This window comes from Mercenaria mercenaria, chromosome 1 (assembly GCF_021730395.1).
Source record: "Mercenaria mercenaria strain notata chromosome 1, MADL_Memer_1, whole genome shotgun sequence".
In the NCBI taxonomy this organism is placed as follows: domain Eukaryota; kingdom Metazoa; phylum Mollusca; class Bivalvia; order Venerida; family Veneridae; genus Mercenaria; species Mercenaria mercenaria.
This window is the reverse complement of record NC_069361.1, coordinates 21,353,912-21,373,403: the sequence shown is the minus strand read 5'-3', so window position 1 is coordinate 21,373,403 and position 19,492 is coordinate 21,353,912. Positions and strand designations below refer to the sequence as shown.

The following is a 19,492-nucleotide window of genomic DNA, read 5'->3' as shown; positions in this document are numbered from 1 at the left end:
GTGTGCAACTGTACATGTCTTCCAACTTTCAAGGCTGTATCTTTAAAACAAAGTAGGTCCGTAGGAAACATTCCACATGACCCAGATTCGAACATGACCTGAAGATCATCAAAGTTAACATTCTGGCCAGAAGATACAGTCACAAATGTGGTCTCTAGAGCGTTAACAAGCTTTTCCTTTGATTTGACCTGGTGACCTAGTTTTTGACCCCACCTGACACAGATTTGAGCTTGACCTAAAGATCATCCAGATTAACATTCTGACTAAGTTTCATTACGATATGATCATAAATGTGGCCTCTAGAGTGTTACCAAGCTTTTTCTTTGATCTGACCTGTTGACCTAGTTTTTGATTCCACCTGACCAAGATTTGAACTTGACCAAAAGATCATCAAGATTAACAGTCTGACCAAGTTTCATTAAGTCATTAAGATATGGTTATGAATGTGGCATCTAGAGTGTTAACTAGGTTTTTCTTTGATTTGACCTGGTGACCTAGTTCTTAATCCCACCTGAACCAGATTTTAACTTTACCTACAGATTATCAAGGTTAACATTCTGACAGTTTCATTAAGATATGGTCATAAATGTGGCCTCTAGAGTGTTAACAAGCTTTTCCTTTGATTTGACCTGGTGACCTAGTTTTTGACCCCACTTAAACCAGATTCGAACTTGACCTAAAGATCATCAAGCTTAACATTCTGACTAAGTTTCATGAAGATACATGTACAGTCATAAATGCGGCTTTTCCTTTGGTTTGACCTGGTGACCTAGTTTATGACCCCAGATGACCCAATATCAAACTCGTCCAAGATTTTATTGAGGGTAACATTCTGACCAAGTTTCATTAAGACTGGGGCAAAACTGTGACCTCTAGAGTGTTAACAGTCAAATTGTTGACGACGGACAACGGACACGGCTCACCTTGAGCACTTTGTGCTCAGGTGAGCTAACAAGAACTTACAGACATCTCAGCATTTATAAATAAAGCATCAGAACCCGACGAAAATAGTCCTTAAATGTTAAAAAAAAATTTCTTAATCATTGTGTTAACTTTTTTTTCTTACTGTGTGATCGCTCACTGTCCAAAAAGCATATATCCATCTAGTTGGAAATTATCGCGGCTTCTCTCTTTTTTTTTTTTTTTTTAAAGGTGAACCGTCGTATTTGTTTTTAAATGTGTTTAAATAGTTATATACTTGACAATTCACTTATATTGTAAGTCAGTCAGTTTATACCAGGACATTCAACTGTTTATCAGGTGTCAAGAGTTTGCGTTTCAGTTTCAGTGAACAATGCAAAAATAATCACTAAAAAGAGTTTAACAGAGTTTTAGAGTGTTTTAGGATAGACCGTCAATTTCAGCAACTACTTTCGGTCAATTGTTTGTCCAAATACGTTTAAGATAATGTTCAAGAGGCTTTTTGCAATTTTCAACAAGTTTCAAGGGTTGTCAAGAGTTTTAATTAAATTTCAGCTTCTTTTATGAAATTTTCTTCCGTATGAATTGCATATGTGCTTTTCAAATATACTTATCTTGCTGAACTTTAAAATGTAGTATGACCAGATCACTGCTAAAATGTCAATGAAATACATATATGTTTCGTTATAAACAAGCTCCGGATCGGTTAGAGAAAGAAGCATTTTTTTTCTCTTAAGCATTTAAAAAGATGTTTTAGCATGTTAAATGCAAACTTCAATGTTGTTCCTAGGCGGCGCTCTATTGTGTTCCTTTGTTTGCTCGTTTTGTCCTCATACGTGCGTGCGTGCGTGCGTGTGCGCTAGTCGTATGCACGTCAGCGGTCAGAATGGACAGAATAAATGCTTTCGGAGCATATAGTCACAGTATCCCTTTGGGCACCAAGTGTCACAATGTGAGGAAAAATGGGGCTCGAAACCGGGACAGAACAAATGCTCTCGGAGCATATAGTCATAGAGCCACTTTGGGCGCCAAAAGTCACAGGGTGTGAAATATATGGGGCTCGAAATTAGGACGGAACGAATGCTCTGGGGCATATAGTTGCAGTTCCACGTTGGGCACCAAGTGTCACAGGAGGAGAAAAATGGGATTCGAAACCGGGACAGAACGAATGCTCTCGAAGCATACTGCCACAGTATCACAAGTACCAAGTGTCACGGGGTGAAAAAAGGGGCTCGAAACCAGGACAGAACCGTTTGAGTTAACTGGCTAACTACAGATAGTCTCCCTTTTTGTAGCGAAGACTTATACTATAGCATGTACTTGCAAGAGTTACATGTGTAGATATGTTCGTAGCAAGCAATTGGGTAGTTTTCAGTATTATCGAATTCATAATTTTATATTCAGGTACTTCAGTCGATACGAGTTACGAGTCCCGCGACGACTGGGGTAAACAAAACCATTAATTCTCGCTATATAGTTTATTGTTCTAACTGAAAGATAGCAAACATTTTTTAAACAAAATTTTTACAATTTCGAAATAATAAAAAAAAAAGAAGTTGCTATTGTTTGTAAAGATGCAAAATCAAATATCATTTTTCAATCTTTTAAATAATGATGAGCGGAGAAAAATCTGTCGGATGGCTATAACGGCCTTTCCTATGCAGTGACAGTTTTATGAAACTATAAATGATAAGAAAATATGTAACTTTAAATGTAATTCAAGTTTTTTTCATCCTTTATTATATACATAAAGTATTTACTATAAAAAAAATGATTTAAAAAAAAATGTTTGTCCCTCAAAAATAATTTTGATAGAATATTTTCAATTTCTATACTTATTTTAATGGCATGTTTTCAAAAGATACCACTGAATAGCATACACATGTCTAGGAAAGTGGTATATTTACAGATGTAATTTTATTAGTAGAATTTTTTCCATTTGTAAATATAAACCAACTTATATAACAAAATATTTTAAAGTTTAAAGTCTGGATTTGTTTGTTAACCCTTAGCCTGCTGGCGGCAAGTGATTCTGCCTTTGCGACCAGAGCAGACCAAGATCAGCCTGCACATCCGTGCAGTCTGCTCATGGTCTGCACTGTTCGCTATTCAGTCAGTAATTTTTCTGTGAAAACCCCTTTGAATAATAAGTGATATGGCCCAAATTGAATGATGGACCGGTCCATTTTAGATATTTAGCAGGGTAAGGGTTAATGTATTTTGTGTAAAATGTTCAGGATAAATGACTGCGCTGCTCAATTTTTAGCGCTTGTGCTGGCAACTGGCCTGAAGTCAGTAATAAGTAATGAGCATTCTCAACCTTTAACCCTTAGCCTGCTAAATTTCTAAAATGGACTGTTCCATCATTCAGTTTGGGCAATACCATTTATTATTCGAAGGGGTGTTCACTGAAAATTTACTAACTGAGTAGCGAACAGTGCAGACCATGATCAGACTGCACGGATGTGCAGGCTGATCTTGGTCTACACTGGTCGCAAAGGCAAAACCAGTCACCGCCAGCAGGCTAAGGGTTAAGCTTCTCATTTTCTTCCGCATCTCCACTACATGTACAATTGTTTAGGCCATACTAAATTGACTTAGAGTTTTTTGGAACTACCTCATCAAAATTTCATCTTTGAGAAGAAAAAAAAAGAACTATATGATTCATATGTTCGCCTGTACAGAAAAAAGTAGACGTTTTTATTTTACTTTGCTGCAGATCAATAATACCATACAATACTTTAACTTAAAATAAGCAATCCTGTTAAAACATGATGAAAACAAAAAAGATACATTTTGAATACAAAATAGTGATTGTAACTGATCAGTTTTTGTTCATATCAACCATTTTGATGAAATGAAAGAAATAATATATATTTTATTCAACAAAAATATATTAGGTACAGGCAGTTTATATACAGTGTGAACCTAAAACAAAAACATGGAAATAAAAACACATATTTACAAATAACAACAGCATTTTAAGGAGCAGAATGCCTATAATCTAATTTCAAAATTTTACGTAAGTGAACAAAAATAGATTTGGAAGCCACAAACGGCCATTCCATCGACCCAACAAGACTTAGTGTATTGTCTCGTGCAAATGTCTTCATGCAGTTATCCATGGCAGCAACATCATCTTGTGAAAATAGTGGGACCCTACAGAACCAGCAAGAAATGGAACTGCTACGCGCATCGAGTATGGATACATTGGTGTAAAAATGGCATTGATACACGCATCGAGTATGGAATACATTGGTGTAAAAATGGCATTGATAACGCATCGAGTATGGAATACATTGGTGTAAAAATGGCATTGATAACGCATCAAGTATGGAATACATTGGTGTAAAAATGGCATTGATACACGCATCGAGTATGGAATACGTTGGTGTAAAAATGGCATTGATACACGCATCGAGTATGGAATACGTTGGTGTAAAAATGGCATTGATGCACGCATCGAGGATGGATTGACATTGGTACCGCATCGAGTTTGGAACTGATTGGAGTAAAAATGGCATTGATATGCGCATCCTGTAAGATTTAATTATATCACGTTGAAGACATGAATATAATCGTCATACTTTTCGTCCTTGGTGTCACAACTGATGTACAGTTTATTGTTTGCACCACACCAACAGAGAGTCTCCGGCCTCTTCAGATCCCTCAGTACGACATTACCTTTGGTCAAGTCACCAGTGATATGTCGTATGTTACCATCCCAGTATTCACAAACTAAAAGGGAACCATCCTCTAACATAGTGAGACCTTGTGGCGCCCTGGTGTCACTATATCTACCTATCAGTTCACCTTGCCAGTTTAACCTTATCACCGAATACATTCCTTGATCAGATACATAGATAGAATGGCTGTTGGATGTGACATAATTTGGCTCTATGAAGATATCTTTCCCGCTTGAATGTGCCGAGACTGTTGTCAATACCTTACCTTTCAAATCAATTATTTGGAGTTTTTTTGGAGAGAGAAATGTCACTGCAAACTTTTCCTGGTAACAACTTATACCGAAGCACTCTGCATCTACCTTCACTTTACGTTTCAAAGACAGCTTGTTCGAAGAGGAAGATACAAACTGGATTGTTTGCTTGCCGGGAAGAGTGACAGCTACATTGTCACTGGTCATTGAAGTTATATCCCAGGGCTGAGCTGGTAGTTTTAATTGGTCAGTTCTGCCATTTTGGTTCAGATCAAACATTTTGACTGACTGATTATATGAGTCAGTGAAAATGACCTTGGAAGGCGTAAGGAGAATCATTCCAGATATAAAGCAAGTCCACGTTTCTTCTGGTTTCTTTGCACTTATAGTATGAGAAAACCGTGTCGATCTTACATCAAGAACTGAATTGGGAATTGACTTTGAAGATTTGAAAGTTAATGTACCTAGAGGTGCCACTTTCTGAAAAGTGGAGGCTAATTCTGGATTTGGTTGAAAGTTGTATACTCTCACATCTTCAGGTGATGCTAGCTCTGAGAGCCTTTTCTTGTTATCCTTGATGAGTTGCTCAGCAGATTTAAGTTCCATGAATAGTCTGTCTGCTTCGTTAGAAGTGTTGAGTTGTTTGATGACATCAGATGAGGCTTTCATAAGTTTCCTGGCATCATTACATTCTGTTTCAGTTGCCTTTAATCTTTTATCATATTCTTGTTGAAGAAACTTCACTCTTTCTTCCACCTCGTTTTCAAGCTCTTCCATTCTTTGGTTTATCTTTTTTCTGAATTTCTTTATGTCTGCTAGAACACCTACCAAGGAATTATTAGAACGTGCAATGTTTTCCTTTAGGACTGCTGTTATTTTGTGATATTCTTTTGTAATCATGTCCAGATCTTTTAGAGTATCTGTGTACTCCTTGCTGTTTAGGCTCTGCTTGGATACATCTGGTATATAGTTGACTTGGCAAGCTATACGAGGGTGGTCAAGGGCGACGCATACACTGCATAGAAGTGCTTTATGATCATGACAGAAGAACTTTAGCATTTCTTTCGTATGTTTATGGCACGGTGTTGTAAAATATTCAGATTGGGCAGCACCAGTAGATGTTGATGAAACTTGCTGGGTCTTTGGCATGGTGTGAATATCCAATAGGACATGATGGCTGGAGGGTTTTGCCCTTTTGTGGTGGATAAAACAGGATTGACAAAGGTGTTCTGCACAGTTTGTACAGAACCCAAAGGCTGGAAGTCTGATGTCGTCTCGGTCACATGGTTGACAGAACGTTTCATAGTCTTCCTCTGAACCTCTGGATAATACTGAAGAAAAATATTCCTTTTCAGCTTTTCTCCCTGATACAGCCATCTTTTCCTAGAATAGACAGTATCACATATACTCAACCTCCTTAAAAACGTAACGCATTTTGTTATTAATAATTATATGAGACGCGCCATGAGAAAACCAACATAGTGGCTTTGCGACCAGCATGGATCCAGACCAGCCTGCGCATCCGCGCAGTCTGGTCAGGATCCATGCTGTTCGCTTTTAAAGCCTATAGCAATTAGAGGAACCGTTAGCGAACAGCATGGTCTGGATCCATGCTGGTCGCAAAGCCACTATGTTGCTTTTCTCACGGTGCGGCACATATACATTTGATGCAATATTTTTGATAACAAAATAAGCACAACCTTTTACGTATAATTCTAATATTCTGGTTTAAATTCATTCATGCGTGAAAACAGAGGAAACTATTTATAGATTATTTCTCAGTTTCCTGTCTGTGATAAATCTTTTTCGGCGACGCCGTCTAAATTCGTTTTCGTTACCTATTCCACGTGACTTCAGTTTGCAAATCAAACTACTTGATAACGCATTATAGATAATTTATCAAAATGGAAGATTTATGCAACACTCTGCCTGATTGGACGAGAGTGTCAATTTCTTTCACTTTGTTGATTCAAAGAGCTATAAAAATAATTTTATACTTCTTTGGTTGATTGTGCTACGCTGAGTGAAATGTAGATAGTGTTGCAAGTTTCAAAGCAATAGCTTTGATAGTTGAGGAGAAAAGCTGACCTAAACAGGCAACGCCGACGCAGACGCCGACGCCGACGACGATCAAGTGATAACAATAACTCATCATTTTTTTTTTCAGAAAAGAATAAACGAAAAAAAAAAAAACAGACTGGTTTAAAATGGTTCTTGTGGTAGCAAATAATTACCTTATGACATAACCAAATGTTTAGGGCTAGCTTTTATTATTTATTCTTAATAAAGGTCACAATTTCTATCTTAACGAAGTCCGGTCAACATATTTTCCTAAATAAAATCATCGATAAGGTTCATCTTGGGTGAAAAGCAAAATACTACAGGGTCGAATCACAGCCTGGAATTGAGTTTAGTGGTGTGTAACAACTAGAAGCGGTGATTAAAATAAATATGCAAACTTTTTGGTGGGACTGCCGTCATCCTTAACCGTTCTTATTTCAATGTAAAGGGAGGTAATAGGTCATAGTGCGATGTTCAAGCTTTAACGGTAGCGGAAGACCTCAGGTGCTCCGCCGTGCATTATTTCATCACGAGCGGGCACCTGGGTAGAGCCACCATCTATTTTGTTATATGTTTTTTCTGTGAAATACTGAATTATATGAGCGAAATAAAGTTTCAAACTGCTGAAATTTCATTTTCATTTTTCACTGGTGTGTAAATACACTTAATTGCCAACGAATATAAACTATAAATAACAGGGAATACTTTATAAAGAATACTTAAATAAAGATCTGGAGATTATCTTTACAAATATATACCTACTCTAACCTAAATGTACACGCTCCAGGATCCATCGTAATGAAACTTTGTTTAAAGAAATCTGAAAACTCACTCGGACTATTTCGGATCAATTCAGTGTCCCGGGCTGTTAATGATCAAGTGACGGACTCTTATTGATTGTTACCAAGCCGCCGAACAATTGACACTGTAAAACATTTCAAAAAACCCAATTGTATAATGCATGTATCAATGAACATAATTTAGCTCTCAGCTATATTTCTTAGTAACTTCAAATACTAGTGGCAGGAATGCATTCTTGTTTTTCATGGGGGGGGGGGGGGGGGGGGGAGATCCTTATTACCCTTTTGCAGGGGGCGGGGGATACCTCTTCCAGCTACCCCGCCGGCTGTTTCCAAACAACAATATACAATAAATAAACTAACAGACTGAACTGTTTACATATAAAAAATATTGCATGAAAGTAAGATGACTAGCATTTGTAATCTATAATTTATGCATTTTGTCTGAAGGGAAGAAACCAATATTTTTGTCAGCTATAAGTACTTGGTAATGATAATCATTCCAGATTAAATTCATACCGACTTAGAAAGACAACTTCGAACTGTAGCACGACATCAGTACTTCTGCAGCTTACGATACACCATATCTATGAAGGAAAGTTGATCAGTGTCTTCCCGTATCTATGGTATTTATAAATAATTTAGTTTAAGCCGATAGCCGAGTCCTATCAATCGATGTATATACAATAAGATGTGGTAGTACATACTACATAGCCAGTAAATAATAAACTTAAAATCTATTGACATATATTTCATTTAAAGGTTGAATCTTGAGTCGCATTTTTTTCTCTCATTTTTTTCGGTTGTGTGAAACGTGTTCATCTTTTAAGATACTTCAGAATGCAATATTTGAATGAAATACTGGTCAATCCTAATTTTTGCTCCCGACCCGAGTATTTTCATTTTGTATTAGTGTCTCATTTAGTTGTACTGTATAGCTTGTTAAAAAATAATGTTATATAAGTCCTCACTAAATTAGAAAGTTGTTCATCGGATTTGCCGCTCGTATATTTTCAGAAACACAAAAAAAAAAATATTTTTGTTTGTTTTTGGCTTGCGCTCGCCCCATTGAAATTTAAATCAATCCAAAATTTTTTGGTGCGCTACTTTTTACGGACGTAAAAGTGTATAAATGCTTATAATTCCAGTCCCAGATTGTTCTCAAATGGATTTTAATCAAAATAAATACATACTACGCACACATCGTCTATAATAAATCATAACACTTATATTTAGTTGCATTTAAAGTTTATGCAGTTACGCCATTTTCTTCAAATGTTTACCAAATTACATGCTACAAAATCGATTTATTTCATTGAAAACTGGATAAAGAAAACCATACTAATTTATTTGATAACATCAATCTACATTATTTTGGTAAGGGTAAATACTTATTGATACATGTCACTTATCTGTTTTCTGTTTTTCCTGTCCAAATGATCAGCATTTGCATACGAAAGTTGGTGGGGTAAGGAATTTACATTATGAGTTGTTTTCAGAACAGTTTCGATTTTCAAATTTTCCAATCATTTAGTAGACTAATCATATAATATGTGATAAGTATGGTGTAAGGTTATGCATTGTTGTTTATTACATATTTTCTAATAGCATTTTCAAAAGCATGCATTATTTGATTACAGTGTACTGTATGACAATGTTTTTACCTTTTTTTCACGAGTTCGCTTTGTTGTGTGTCTGCAGGTCAGATTTTCTCAATCCCTAGGAACTTACTTTTTAATTTAAAAGGGCTATACATTCTATTGTAAGGTTTTTATTAGTCAGTCGAGAGCCAAATGAAGACAAATATATTTCTTCGCTCGCTCCAGATTTTCTCAAAAACCTAAAAAAATATTTAAATTATTTTTTCGCTCGCCGCCTCAATTTTTTCAGAAAAAAATCCGATGAACAACTTATCAATTTGGTGTGGCCTAAGGTCCCTTTTTTAAATGATGAAAATAATCTATTTGAATGACATAAATTCACTATTTAAATTACATAGTGATTACATTCATTATTATTCACTATTCAAATGATATTAATGCACATTTTAGAAACGGACGTTCTAACGAAACGGTATTTATGTGACACCCCCATTGTTCTCTCTATTGTTCTAACAGTCACATAAAAAGAAAAAGGTCACATAAACAGAACGGAATGAATGACATCAAAGAGAAAGTACCGTTATGCAGTCACTTAACCATCATTTCGCGGGCACGGACTAAATTCACTAATATTCACCATTTAAATGCTATGAATTCATTAGTGAAATTAAATAAATTCACTATTTCATACATAAAATGTACTATCTTTCTTAAAATGTCCTGCTATATTTGTTTAATGAACTTGTCCATCTTTCGATTTTGACAGTACCATTAACTGTTAAAAGGGGTATATACCAAAAGGATACTGACTGAATGGCGAACAGTGCTGATCATGATCTACACTGGTCGCTAATGCAGAATCAATCGTGTCCAACATGAGGGTTAACAGAAGTCTCATACTTTTGCAAACTATTTATAGTCGATAACGAATCCCAATATGGACCATTCTAGAAGATAGTTGGAGGATAGTACAATATACAGAGGATACGTGTTCACAAATCCCAGGAGTTTGCCTGCCTCTAATGTGCCAGATGTAGCACACATACACGGGACTCTATCGCAGAAAGAATACATTGCATTGACCACTTTCACCGTAAGCATTTCCGCCACTGGTTGGTATTTTTCCTCAACGTAGCCTAGTACTGTTGTAACACGACGATAAAGACTAGATATAAAATTTCGGCATGCTCGATAATCGTTGGCATTTTCACTTGTAACATTACACGAGTATGGTGACCACGAAAGTCGACATATCTCATCCTGGTTTGTAAGCTGGTGACACGGACAAAGTGATCATTCATGAAAAAATCCCGAGTTTGTTTTACCAAAGAGCTATAAAAATATATTTTATACTTCTTTGGTTTTACTTGCAGGACTTTTAACTTGATATGGTTTAGTACGGCGCGATACCACGAACGCCAACGAAGCACTTTCGCACGCACACACCATAGCAACATTGCTTCGACGCCTGACTCCTTCATTCATTCTGGTAAAAAAAGTGTAAGACAAATGTGAAATTAGACTCATTTTTAATGAAAATTTGTTAATATCAAAGTAATAACAAAGCTACCTGAGCAAAATGACATACATTCGCGTAATTGGCGTAGGTATAAATTTACGTCCTTGATAAATATATTAATATCTTGATAAAACGGTAAATATAGTTTGATTTTGACATTTGAGAGTTTAATTATAACACTACCTAAATAACGGACCATTCCATTGTTTGAAATACAAAAACATCGTTGACCACGAAATCAGACTATACATAAAAGCATGAAAAAGAAAATGAATAATATACAATTGTGTTTAAAGTATGATGATACACCCAAGTGGAATGCCCATCTGTAATGGGTTCACAGAAGCCGACTTAGTCATTGAATAATGTTGATCTCATCGAGAGAACCTTGCCACCAGAGAACATACAGGTTCTAGTAATAAAGCTACATCAATAGACATTAGATTCCTCACTAGTAATATCAAATATGAAATAAACGTATACAATGTTTTTGACCAGTAATTGATCTTCTTGTTTGATCTGACACAATAAAATGAAGATGTAGATGTAAGTTAGGGTTAGTTTCAGTAGGCCTACATGTATGATTAAAAAAATGCAAAAAAGATAATTTAACCCATTATATAGTTCTTCTGTCTCTACAGAATCAGGTTTTCCAACCATGTATTCCAGTCTGCCCCTCCTATTTATGCTTTCGTTCGCTCTATTGAATTCTTTAACATCTTTAAGGAAAATATCACAGAATGAGATATGCTCACACATTGCATTGTTTGAATGTGCTAGACTCTATATATATGCGCATGTTTAGAAGTGATTATTGTACCGGATATCAATGAACATTTATATAAAGAAGCATTTTATGGCATCCGTTACTGTCTGTTATGATCACTCTCCACCGCATCCGCCGCACCCGCCGCCTCCACAACCGCCACATCCTCCTCCTCCTCCTGCATCTCCCCCACCAAAGTCACCTCCGCCTCCAAAGTCACCCCCTCCATAATCACCTCCGCCACCGTAATCGCCTCCTCCATAATCTCCGCCTCCATAGTCACCTCCACCGTAATCACCCCCTCCATAATCCCCACCTCCACCAACCCAGTCTCCACCACCTCCACCAAAATCGTCCCCACCACCAGCATCATAATCAGCTAGTCCGAAATCACCATCCCCGCTGGCATCAGCAGTGTCTCCAAAGTCCTGGTAATCACTTCCACCAAAATTGTCCACTGAAGCAAGATCTGCGTCATAATCCACATTTACATCCACGTCCACATCAACATCTACATCCATATCATAGTCAGCATAACCCCAACCATAACAGGGGTGATAACCCCAGCCCCAGCCCCATCCCCAGCCCCACGGCCTTCCAAACCCATATCCCAATGCTGCACCAGCCAGAAAGCCTGAAAACACAAATGCGTGCTAAATATAGTAAAAAACACACAGTATTTGAAAGCTTTATGTTTCTTGTCGTTGTTTTCAAACAAAAAATACTACAGCAATACCGACACGCTATGTGGGACCCAGGATAAAATTGTGTAACCAGATCCAAGTTCTGGCAATAACTACCTTTATACTAGTATTTAGCCTGCAAAGTTAAAGTTTTCTCGCTATTTCTAAGATAACTGTTGTTACATTACTTGCAGATAGTTTGTTCTCTTTTGTCGAAAGATTTGCAAATGTACACTAGCACAGTACAGCTAAGCTGAGTTGAGTTTTTCATATAGTCATAATTGATAAGTTTCATCTATAGTCAATTCTACTTTGATCTACATTAAATATTTCATTTTTAGCTCACCTGTCACATAGTGACAAGGTGAGCTTTTGTGATCACTCTTTGTCCGTCGTCAGTCCGTGCATCCGTGCGTGCGTCAACAATTTCTTGTCTGTATGATGGTGGTTTCATTTATGATTTTATCTTAACCAAACTTGCACGCAACTTGTATCACCATAAGATCTCGGTTCCTTTCTTGAACTGGCCAGATCCCAATATGGGTTCCAGAGTTATGAACACTGAAAGGGCCAAAATTAGCTATTTTGACCTTGTCTGCATAATAGCAGCTTTATTTATGATTTGATTTTTACCAAACTAGCACACAACTTGTATCACCATAAGATCTTGGTTCCTTTCTTGAACTGGCCAGATTCCATTATGGGTTCCAGAGTTATGGCCCCTGAAAGGGCCAGAATTAGCTATTTTGACCTTGTCTGCACAATAGCAGCTTCATTTATGATTTTATTTTAACCAAACTTGCATACAACTTGTATCACTATAAGATCTTGGTTCCTTTCATGAACTGGCGAGATCCCATTATGGGTTCCAGAGTTATGGCCCCTGAAAGGGCCAGAATTAGCTATTTTGACCTTGTCTGCACAATAGCAGCTTCATTTATGATTTGAATTTAATCAAACTTGCACAAAACTTGTGTCGCCATAAGGTCTCAGTTCCCATAATGGGTTTCAGAGTTCTGGCCCCTGAAAGGGCCAAAATTAGCTATTTTGACCTTGTCTGCACAATAGCAGCTTCATTTATGACTTGATTTTAACCAAACTTGCACACAACTTGTATCACCATAAGATCTTGGTTTCTTTTTTGAACTGGCCAGATTCCATCATGGGTTCCAGAGTTATGGCCCCCTGAAGGTCCAAAATTGGTTATTTTGGCTTTTGCAGTCATATAGAGACTTCATTTATGGTTTTATTTGATACAAACTTCCAAAATATCTTCAACAACAATAAATCTTGGATTCCATGACAAATCAGATCCAATCGTAGGTTCCAGAGTTATTTTATATCTGGTTACCTCCCCTGATTGTAATCAAAATGGATTTATATCAGTAAGTACTTATGGGACTTATTTGAAATTTCATTATTGTCATAAGTTGGACTGAGCCAATCAGGGTAGATAACTATGGACTGATTTTATGTCAAATTACCTCCCTTTATTTCAAATTAAAATGGGTATATCTCCGTACCTAATGAAGATACTGATCTGAAATTTCATTTATGTCAACAAATTTATTTGGCAGATCCTTCTTTTGTTCACTTACAATAATTTTCTTTTTAATTACTTCCCTTTTACGTTACTATAAATAGCTTATTTTTAGTAACTTTTTTTATTATTGGCCGTAGGGAAAAACCGAGACCACTTTTCTGTGGTACAACATCGATGGTACCTCCAATTTTTAGGTGTATTTTGACATATCTGTACCTTTTAAATTTATTTTTTTCTTTTTCGTTAAATTTCTTCCCTTCGTTGTTCCTGTCCTTTGGACTTAGATATTTTTTCTGAGGACCTTCTTGTCCTCAAGTGCAATGATAACAGGTGAGCGATATCGGGCCATCATGGCCCTCTTGTTATGTTTAGTAAGTAAATGTCTCCTGATATGTATTGTATTATGGTCACTACATAGATGTGTAGAGACAAGTGTAACCTGGTACAATATGTCATAGTGTACGAATTATTTCTTTGTATTTTTTTACTTATCTGTTCAGGGTTATAAACATCGAGATATATATATTACTTAAAGTATCAAAACGGTCCCTTCCTTCAGTTACGGGCCCTCTTCCCTACACGTTAAAGTAGAAGACGTAATAACTACAACTGCAATACTGCGCACAGTGAATATGATTTATTCTAATGTGCTTCTGTTAAGACACGCTTATACTTAAAGAGCTGTACTATATTTTTCTGCTGTTTTAGATAAGGGGCATATAAAGGGCATATTATAATTGAAACAATGTATAGAAAAATCGTGTTTTACTTAAATCAATACACTGAAAATCGGTTATACGTCGGCAGAATAAATCACTCGGGCTATGCCCTCGTGAAATTATTCCGCGAACGTATAACGTCTTTTCGTGTATTTATGACGTTAAAACACGATTTTTCTATACATTATTTCTGAAATATCTTTTAAGGAAATGGTCTTAAAGCAGTCTTCAGTTTTGAGGAAATAAACTGAGATGCAAACAACAGAATTTACATATATTTGATTTTTTTTTAAAAAGTACATTAATTTGATTAAAAAAAAAATATGTCGCACTACAAAAATCGAATTCTTTTAAATCATGACATCCCTTGAATGATCAAAAATATTAATACAAGAAAAGACTTTGAAAAATGTAATCGAAATGCACTTCTTTATATGTGTAAAATTAAAAACATTATTACTACTTTCAATGGATACCTTTCGAAAAATCCCCGGACCCCCGTCGTTGTCTTTGTCCCTGTTGTACAATAACCTGTTGCTGGCCGTATCCTGCAGGCTGGCCGTATCCCGGTGGCTGTCCGTATCCAGGTGGTTGTCCATATCCAGGTGGTTGTCCGTATCCCGGAGGTTGGCCGTATCCCACTTGGCCATTCATTGGTGGGGCCGAAGGCGGTGGATACGCCCCCGGATACGGTGCCCCATTTTGTGTAGCTGCGGGTAATGTCGGTGGTGGCAGCTAAAATAATCATTTAAACATAACAAGAAAACATCCTACGTACATTTAAGTATCAATATTGTCCATGTGATCAGCGGAAACGAGTTTAAATCATGTAGTACATCTGTGATCAGCGGAAACGGGTTTAAATCTACTACAACTGTGATCAGCGGAAACGGGTTTAAATCTACTACAACTGTGATCAGCGGACGCGGGTTTAAATCTACTACAACTGTGATCAGCAAACGCGAGTATATATTATGTAGAACAACTGTGATCAGCGGAAACGGGTTTAAATCTACTACAACTGTGATCAGCGGAAACGGGTTTAAATCTACTACAACTGCGATCAGCAAACGCGAGTATATATTATGTAGTACAACTGTGATCAGCGGAAACGAGTTTAAATCTACTACAACTGTGATCAGCAAACGCGAGTATATATTATGTAATACAACTATGATCAGCGGAAACGAGTTTAAATCTGCTACAACTGTGATCAGCGGAAACGGGTTTAAATCTACTTCAACTGTGATCAGCAAACGCGAGTATATATTATGTAGAACAACTGTTATCAACGGTGGGTTTAAATCTACTACAACTGTGATCAGCGGAAACGGGTTTAAATCTACTACAACTGTGATCAGCAAACGCGAGTATATATTATGTAGAACAACGGTGATCAGTGCTAGATAGAGCATCTATCATTCCAAATTAATTAATACTGATCGTTTTAACCATTGACAAAAAGGAATCCAACTATAGTCAAGTCAAGTCAATACTTTTATTCAGAGTCACAGTTTACATGGTGTAAATACATGTGAACAAATAAATACACATAACTGATAAAGTTCATACGGGAGTGGTAATTTCTGAAGGGGAAGTGATCAAATCAAGAAGACACTTTAAATAGAAAAAATTGATACTATACGATGAAAAATATCAATAACATAATGTCAGATTTAAATAACAAGTAGAAATAAGAGACAAAAGCAAAAATAGAAGTTGAAAAATAAAACAACAAAAAACAGACATTGCTTTCAAATTATATGGCACGTTATTTTTGTTGTGTAATATGGAATATATGTGCATGTAGCTACACAGAACAGAGGCGAATAGTTTTCTTCACCAATATCCGCAAATTTTGTACCGGATTTGAAAGAAGCACTAATATCTGCTGCAAAATGACAGTTTCTTTGAGCTGCTTTATCCTTTAATACTTTGTGGATGGTAGACACTTTGAGGGTTGGATAATATGAAAACATAATTATACACAGAGTGTATGGTATGTGATAGAAATAAGGAAAAAGTGTTGACATGTCTTTGATTTTAAGGGCTTAAATGCCAATTTACTCCAGAGGCGATCACAATGGTCTAAATTTATACTGTCATTTGTAACACATTACTGTCACACTACAAAACAAAGCACGCATGCTGCTAATCTTTAAATAATTAAATACAGACTGAAATCCTTAAGAATCCGGGACGTGCTTTAAAATAACGAAAACCCTACTCCCATGCCACCTTTTATTGCTATAATGTATAAATTTTCCTCTCCGTCGTTATGATATTTAACTTTAATACAGCAACAGCAATGTATAACTTTTACAACATAGCTGAATGCTTCAAAATACATAACATTGTGATAAAATAAAACTTACAACTTCTGCAATCGATGACATCCATGTTCTGTGAAATAAAACAAAAATTATAAAATTAGTGAGGGTAATAGCATTATTGAATGACTATTACATTACTTGCTTGCTAGTCGATAGTCAAAACTATTTGCTGGAAGCCTGATTATCATTCAATAAGTGTTTTATCACATTACATCCGAAACAATTTGAATATTTGTTCATGAGTTTTGACTTTAGTCTAGCAACTCTGTCCTGAACTATTGAGTGGTCAATAGTACAGAATATGGACCAGTGATTATATAATGAGCAAATATCCGCAAAATTGATAAATTTTAGCAAAGCGTCATGAAATTGCCTGTAGACGATAAACATTAATTAATCTGCAAACATTCAAATAACAAACTTTATTATATAATAATTTAGCCAAGAACACATTCACTATTATAATTAATGCGAAAAAAACTCTTACGTCACATTATATACATTTCCAGGATACCAACAAACATTTTTAAATGCACTTACCCCATAGTACTTCCGTTTGGGCACAAGAAGAAGCACACAGGACTGGACAGATTGTTTCCTGTAGTACCCGGGGTAACCCACTGAGGAAAAGCTATCATATAGCTGTAACTCGTCTTTTTCGGAATCTTTTTAGGGCAGTGTGGGATTTTCTTGCATATAGGACCAACTGCTAACATGTTACATACATTCTGAAAGGACCAAACATTTCAATAAAAAGCTGGTACGTCTGGCTAAGTTATGTATTTATTTAGCAGTCTTAATAGAAGGTTCTCATATCTTCCAGCACATGTATTTAGTTAATAAACAATTTTGGAAATTAAGGAGAGAAAAAATTTAAGCCCCCAGGTGTAAATTATGTGTGACGATTACAGCTGATTGCGAACAATGGCCAATGACAAATGTTGGCCTAAAGCCAGACATAAACCAGATTGAAATCAGATATATAAAAGAGTATACCTTTAACATAACATGACATATAGGCATTCTTTCTTTGGGTTTACGGAACCAAGCTAACATAGAATCCTGGAACAGGACCACGAACACCTTTTTCCATTTGGTGTATCCGTCACTGTACAGCATATAGCCAGACTTGCATGGTTTGGACTGAGCTGTAAGAAACAGAAAAATTGCTGTTTTTGAAGAACAACAGTCAGAAATAATTATTACAACATTGAACACACAATTGTTGTATATTTGTAGTATGATATGATACTGTTCCATTGCGGACTAGTAGGTTAAAAATTTAGTGTTCCATTACCGAAACTGTGACCTTACGGGTAGGAATTCAATGAATGCAAGGGTATTATAGAAAGTTTACTTACGCCTGAAGGGTGGTGACCTCACTTCGGTGCTCGATACACATCCCATTGTCAGCTCCTTATAAATTACACGATAATCCAAAAAACGAAAGAGAGCTATATGCTGCTAATCCTGTCGCTGATATGTATATTTTATATATACAAAGGTAGATAACCTGTATTACAACGCATCAATGAGAAAATGTATAAGGTATATTAGTTAGTTAATGGTTTTACTGTTACACTTCTCAGGTAGATATACCGAGGTATTGATTAATTTAATGTTTTGAACATTAAAGGTATGTGCGGCAGTCATCGGATATTTTCCGTTTTTCAGTGGCGTAGACGTATTGGTGTTTGCAATATTGAAATTTCCAAGATGGAAAGTATAAAATTGTTCACTTCCACATAATCTCCTGTAAGATTTTAGGGGAGCGGTGTAGAACCATATTTTTTAAACGAATTATTCACACTTGTGACTGAGAATCCGATCTGTTTATTCTCGTGTAGAATCTATAATTTTTCACATACACCAAACATATTCTTCACATGTTCTGTGTAATTCATGATCGGCAATTCTTTATAATGCGTTACCATTAAGGGGACGCATATTGCTACATTCACAGTTCATACAGCAATGCGGAAGGGGTGCATATTCAAGAAATCGATGGTGGGAAAATAAAAAACATATTCCTAAACTGATATAATACTGATGGACACCTGTAATGTTCAGTATTTTGTGGATAAGGATGTGGTACTATGAATGTAATAGGAAAACAGAGGTGTTTGTGAAAGTACATTCAACACAAAATATTAAGCTTTTGTATAAGGAAAAAACAGGGTTTTTACAATAACAGTGTTCCAAATAATGTTGAAGGGATGAGATTTTCTTTCTAACACACCAGGTGTGCTTAAACGTGTAAAAAATTAACGCCACGTCAGTTCATCTCGGGATGGACGCCATATTTCTCATTGATAAAAAATGTAAACAAAAAAATCAGAGTGGGATTAGCATTGCAAGGGCATAACACGACATTCTACACAATGAATACCTTAGAACAGATATCTAAGATGCTACACAGGTCAGGCGGGTTAAATGCATAATGTCGATCACTTGAAATTTATCTTGAAAAGGTGGTTAATTTTTGTTTGTTTACATGGTTTTTAATTTTCCCACGACTTCTCGGCGATTCACTGCAAATGTATTACTGCGCCGGACGAAAGGTAACTCTAATAAACAACGGGAGACAACTTAGGTGTCAGCACGTGTAT

The 19,492-nt window shown here is 36.3% G+C and overlaps 2 protein-coding genes across 2 annotated transcripts; both read right to left on the bottom strand.

The window, feature by feature from the left end:
- Positions 1 to 4,471: 4,471 nt before the first annotated feature.
- On the bottom strand, positions 4,472 to 6,235 carry LOC123544247 (uncharacterized). Its single transcript, XM_053526743.1, has one exon. It carries the CDS (start codon positions 6,233 to 6,235, stop codon positions 4,472 to 4,474), a length of 1,764 nt encoding a protein of 587 aa, XP_053382718.1.
- Positions 6,236 to 10,832: 4,597 nt separating this feature from the next.
- On the bottom strand, positions 10,833 to 18,535 carry LOC123544257 (uncharacterized). The gene is made up of 6 exons (XM_045330327.2): positions 18,245 to 18,535; positions 17,880 to 18,031; positions 17,424 to 17,611; positions 16,926 to 16,953; positions 15,027 to 15,285; positions 10,833 to 12,239 (listed from the first exon to the last, which is right to left on the bottom strand). The coding sequence occupies exons 1-6, from the start codon at positions 18,288 to 18,290 to the stop codon at positions 11,722 to 11,724; spliced, it is 1,191 nt and encodes a 396-aa protein (XP_045186262.2). The 5' UTR covers positions 18,291 to 18,535; the 3' UTR covers positions 10,833 to 11,721.
- Between the last annotated feature and the right edge of the window lie 957 nt (positions 18,536 to 19,492).

Excerpts from the sequence above, each read along its gene's own strand:
- LOC123544247 (XM_053526743.1), bottom strand. The coding sequence starts at position 6,235 with ATGGCTGTATCAGGGAGAAAAGCTGAAAAGGAATATTTTTCTTCAGTA.
- LOC123544257 (XM_045330327.2), bottom strand. The coding sequence starts at position 18,290 with ATGGGATGTGTATCGAGCACCGAAGTGAGGTCACCACCCTTCAGGC. Across the intron at positions 18,032-18,244 it reads GAGGTCACCACCCTTCAGGC|CTCAGTCCAAACCATGCAAG; the intron begins GTAAGTAAACTT and ends TGTTTCTTACAG. Across the intron at positions 12,240-15,026 it reads GTCCGGGGATTTTTCGAAAG|GCTTTCTGGCTGGTGCAGCA; the intron begins GTATCCATTGAA and ends TTGTGTTTTCAG.